The sequence below is a fragment of the Lathyrus oleraceus genome, chromosome 2 (genome assembly GCF_024323335.1).
Source record: "Lathyrus oleraceus cultivar Zhongwan6 chromosome 2, CAAS_Psat_ZW6_1.0, whole genome shotgun sequence".
Taxonomy (NCBI): Eukaryota; Viridiplantae; Streptophyta; class Magnoliopsida; order Fabales; family Fabaceae; genus Lathyrus; species Lathyrus oleraceus.
The window spans coordinates 72,314,956-72,319,823 of NC_066580.1; the positions used below are offsets into that span (position 1 = coordinate 72,314,956).

The 4,868-nt window shown below is 32.5% G+C and overlaps 1 protein-coding gene across 2 annotated transcripts; it reads left to right on the forward strand.

Annotated features, from left to right (window-relative positions):
* The first annotated feature begins 575 nt into the window (after positions 1-575).
* LOC127118166 (protein yippee-like) lies at positions 576-3,165 on the forward strand. Of its 2 annotated transcripts, none has more exons than XM_051048322.1 (6): positions 576-758; positions 920-1,044; positions 1,694-1,737; positions 1,927-2,035; positions 2,123-2,178; positions 2,885-3,165. In XM_051048322.1, exons 2-6 carry the CDS (start codon positions 949-951, stop codon positions 2,964-2,966), a joined length of 387 nt encoding a protein of 128 aa, XP_050904279.1. In that variant the 5' UTR covers positions 576-758; positions 920-948; the 3' UTR covers positions 2,967-3,165. The 2 variants fall into 2 exon arrangements, with proteins under 2 accessions (XP_050904279.1, XP_050904280.1); XM_051048323.1 differs by having other exon boundaries at positions 602-758; positions 947-1,044.
* Positions 3,166-4,868: the final 1,703 nt, after the last annotated feature.

The following is a 4,868-nucleotide window of genomic DNA, read 5'->3' on the forward strand; positions in this document are numbered from 1 at the left end:
ATGATATTCTTACAAACATATCTCTGCTCTCCGCATCAGAGGTCTGAACTATTGCATTAAAAGAGCTTTGCATGTAAACGATAAACTAAAATAAATAGTTATCCTTTCTATTATCTTACTTGTCGCTTTTAAAAAATATTTCATTTTTAAAATTCAATTTAATATTAGTTATAAATTTATCAATGATATTAGTTATTATTAATAAATAAAATAATAAATATATTATAGAAGAAAGAGAAATAATATCGAAAATTAATAAAATATATTATTTATACTAGTATACGTAAAAAAAAAAAAGATATAAAAAGATATAAAAAGAAAAGTATTTTATTTGACATTTTTCTTTTATTAATTTGACTACAACTCAAAAGGTGTAAATGAGTTTTTAAAGAGCTTTGAATACTACTAAATCTATACCCTAACAATTTTCTTTTTATTGATTAAAATCATTATGCTATCAATATAAATTTATTAAACTTTATATGGAAATAATCAATAAAAAATACTACTAAAATAGACGTGTTAGAAAATGTAGTATAGTAGAAGATACGAGAGTTTTGTTTTGCAAGCAAAGTATAGCAAATAATCCATGTTCCATTAATGATTAAGCAAAAAAATAAAACATTGTAAAAATAAAATAAACACAACACGCGTCTTGTCGGGTACTACTTTTTCAGAAAAAGCGATGTTTGATTCATTCTCTCTCCAAATTTCTTGCAACTCCTTTTGCGTACTCTTCTTTCCATAACCAAACTAAGGTAAGATTCAACCGTTTCTCTCTTCGCCCTCTTCATCTTCTTAATTCACATCATAACTTTATATTCATAGCTTCAATTTCACCCTTTATGTGATTCAGTTTGGACTGTGTATTTGTTGATTTTCACGTTGACCCTAAAAAACTGTTTTTGATCTTGTTAAGTTCTTTCGTGGAATTTTCGTTGTTCAGATATGGGGAGGTTGTTTGTTGTTCATCTTGAGGGGAGGATCTATAGCTGTAAACACTGTAGAACTCCTCTCGCGGTTTCTGAAGATATCGTTTCAAAGGTTCGATTTTTAATCCTGTTATCTGTTTTTTTTCTTTCTGGGATTGTAATTTCATTTAGGTTTTTGAATTTATTGTGAGTTTGACAAAAATTAAGATCATACACTATGATTCTGTTAAAGTACTTTGATGGATTTGGGTAGAAATAATCACAATATCAGTGTATGGTGATCAAGATTTTAAATAGCCGTCGCGCGTACGACACTGCTGATTGTGGTCGTCGCAGTGTGAATTAACCACAATTGTTCTTTAACATAAAAACGGTGAATAATGGTATTGGTATCATCCATATATGCCGCGATACCGCTTTGTCGTGGCTGTGAAAACGACAGCTCTCACGGCTGGGGACCGTTTTTTTTAAACCTTTGATAGTTTAATGATGATACCTGTTGGGCTTGTTTGGCCTATTTCATTGAGGAGCTATGAAAACTTGAAAAGCCATTCTATTCAGATTTTGGTTTTTCATGAATCATACTTTTGTGAATGTCAATGTGCCAATGAATGAATAACCAAATTTTTAGGTCTGGTTAAATTGAAAGTGTTATGATTTTCCAAACTTTAAACTTTTTCGTGATGTTTTAATGGTGTTTATTAGTTGGTACCGACAATTCAGTATTGGTCATTTGAAAATGTTTGTGCTGTTTTATTCAGGCTTTCCACAGCAGACATGGGAAAGCTTATCTCTTTCGTAAGGTGTAAGTTATCCTTGATATCTGTTCTTTATCATTGTGTCATTCCTTTAATAACCGAAACCGACATTCTGTTAGTTATGTTCTTTTATTGATTGGCTTCTTGCTTCCGAAAACCTCTATAGTTCTGGCTGTATTATATTTGGAGTTGGTTCTGTTCGTCGATATAGTTAAAAATGTTGTATGCTTTTACAGCGCGAATGTTACTATTGGAGAAAAGGAGGACAGACCTATGATCACTGGGATGCATACGGTGGCTGACATTTTCTGTGTTGGTTGTGGATCAGTCGTCGGTTGGACTTATGTAAGACTTAACTCGGCACGTCTGAGAAATTTTGCTTTTGTTTTCTGTTTCTATGCTACATTGAGTTACCCTTTTGGTTTCTTTCAGATCACTGCTCATGAAAAGAGCCAGAAATACAAAGAAGGAAAATCCGTTATCGAACGGTTAGTAAAATTGATGTTTGAGATAACATTTTTGAATGTAATGTGATGTCGTTTGAGCTATCAAGCTCAAACACACCAAACACGACACTGAACATCGACATTATGATGTCGTTTGAACTATGAAGCACAAACACACCATACACGACACTGACACACAATGTCGTTTGAACTATGAAGCACAAACACATGAGACACGACACTGACACACAATGTGGTTTGAACTATGAAGCACAAACACACGAGACAGGACACTGACACACAATGTCGTTTGAACTATGAAGCACAAACACATGAGACACGACACTGACACACAATGTGGTTTGAACTATGAAGCACAAACACACGAGACAGGACACTGACACACAATGTCGTTTGAACTATGAAGCACAAACACACGAGACACGACACTGACACACAATGTCGTTTGAACTATGAAGTACAAACACGCTAGACACGACACTCATATACGATGTTGTTTGAGCTCTGAAGCACAAACACACCAGACACAATACTGACACATTGACAGTGATAATAATTTAAAAAAATGAAAGAAAATGAGTATAACGACGTATGCCTGGGTCGTGTAATCACCTAACGTCGACACGTCTCTGAACTAGGCCCATTTTTAATATGAAGTGTCACTGCAACATAGTTTTTGAGTGGTAATTGTATGAGGGATTGTACAAGTGTTTGCTCTTTTGGTCAGGTTCAAAGTATTAGGTCCTGACGGCAGTAATTATTGGGGCAGCCATGAAGCACATGGTGGAAGTGATGCAGATGATGCTTAACCACCTCCTTCTGACTATTGAATTGTACATTCTTTAATCTCCTTTCCTCTGTTGTTCAATGAATGTGGATTTTATAGAGGCAATTTTAGCAAATCAGCATTTTGCCCAAAACTCCATTTAAATGATTGATTCTGATGTAAAAAAAACTAATGTGCAAGCTTCTATTCAATAATGCATTTCATGTTGTTATTTATCTTTATTTAGATTTGCCACTTTTTAGGCTTTGGTTTGAGCCTTAAAATGCCAAAGTAACATAAGACACTTCTATTCCATTGTTAACCGAATCAAACCGTTTCAAATTATTATAAAACCGAATCAAATGACAAATAAACCGAAACCGAAACGATATAATGGTTATGGTTGGGTTATAAAAGTTCACTATACAATAAAATAATTGATTATTTTTTTTAATTTTTAAATTTCAATGTATCCGTGATATCTATTCAAGGGCGTGTTCCTTTAGATTGAAATTGCCATTGTTACCCAAAAGCCAAAATAAATTGCAATTGTATATTACTATGAAAGTTAGAGTATGAACAACCATCATAGATGGTCTATAATGGACATATTATATAAATGTATACTCTATTACTCTCGTGACATGACATTTGAAGATTGTTATATTAATATAGATATTAACTTTAATATTTAAATAATTGTTAATTTATTTTACTTTACCTTTTCAAAACCTGTAAGTGAAATCACAAAAATATAATTTCCCACCCACAACTCATCACTAGAGACAAGTATAATTTGTTTCAATTAATTTCTTTCCCACCTAGCTCATGTAGAGGTTCCTCGTGGCTCATGCAACCATAGAAACTGCAACAAGAGGTTAAAATTTGTATTAATTTTCTTGTTAATTGTTATACTTTACTATTAAAATATTGCATGTTTTGTATATAATCAATTCTCGATGAATTTAACTATTTTTCTTCCCCTTTCAATAAGTTCATTGAAGAATATTCTTCATTGATTGTCCAGTCTTTTATAGGGAGAAAGTTCACGTGAATTTGAGGTGATGATAGTTTCATGAGCCTTCTACATAGATTCTTGGTGTTAAGAACTAGGTTTTTACGAATCGTCTAATATTAGTGATTGGAAATGTAATTTCCGATGCATGATCAACTTTTGTGAAGATTGAAAATGTAAGGGATAACAAATTTTGGATGACATTGTTATAGAAAATGAAGTGGCGGACGGTGCAAAGACGAAGAAAATAGTTGATTTTATATAAAGTAGACTTTGAGAAGGCTTATAATTAATACAAATAGGGGTATTTTAATGTAATCATAAGTATGTAGTTTCTTAGAAGATGAAGGCAATGGATGAAGGAGTGTACTCAGTTTCCTTTAGCATAAATTCTTGTTAATAGGAGTCTAACTAAAGTATTTGCGATAAGGAGAGAGGCAGCGAAATCCTATGTCACCTTTTTTATTCTTAATAGCGACATAAAGCTTGAATATCATGTTAAATGTTTGAGTTAACCCTATCTCTTTATAGGTTATTGGTGTTAGTGCGTGAGACATTTTTAATGAGGAGCGAAAGTGAGAGAGAATGAAGAATAAAGATTGTTAATATTGAATATTATAAAATTGAATTATAATATGTATGTAATAAAGTTATTTGTACTCTAAGCAACAAAGTAACTGACTAACTTGGTAACTAAGTAACTAACAAATTCTAACCCTAACTAAATTAGATTATATCACAACATACCCCCTTATAATCTAAGTTGTGAAACACAAACTAATCATAGTCGATCTGAATCATTCCTAATTTTATTTTCAAAGTTAGGAATATGTCGATCTTCAGTCCTTTGGTGAGAATGTCGGTCAACTGTGCTTCACTCGAGCAATGTCTTACTTTCAGTTCACCCTGGTTTACCTTCTCTTTAGGAAA

What these genes read in the sequence shown, in the direction of transcription:
- LOC127118166 (XM_051048322.1), top strand. Translation starts at nt 949, where the DNA reads ATGGGGAGGTTGTTTGTTGTTCATCTTGAGGGGAGGATCTATAGCTGT. An exon ending in GCTTATCTCTTTCGTAAGGT is followed by an intron (nt 1,738 to 1,926) that starts GTAAGTTATCCT and finishes ATGCTTTTACAG; the next exon opens with CGCGAATGTTACTATTGGAG. An exon ending in CAGTCGTCGGTTGGACTTAT is followed by an intron (nt 2,036 to 2,122) that starts GTAAGACTTAAC and finishes GGTTTCTTTCAG; the next exon opens with ATCACTGCTCATGAAAAGAG.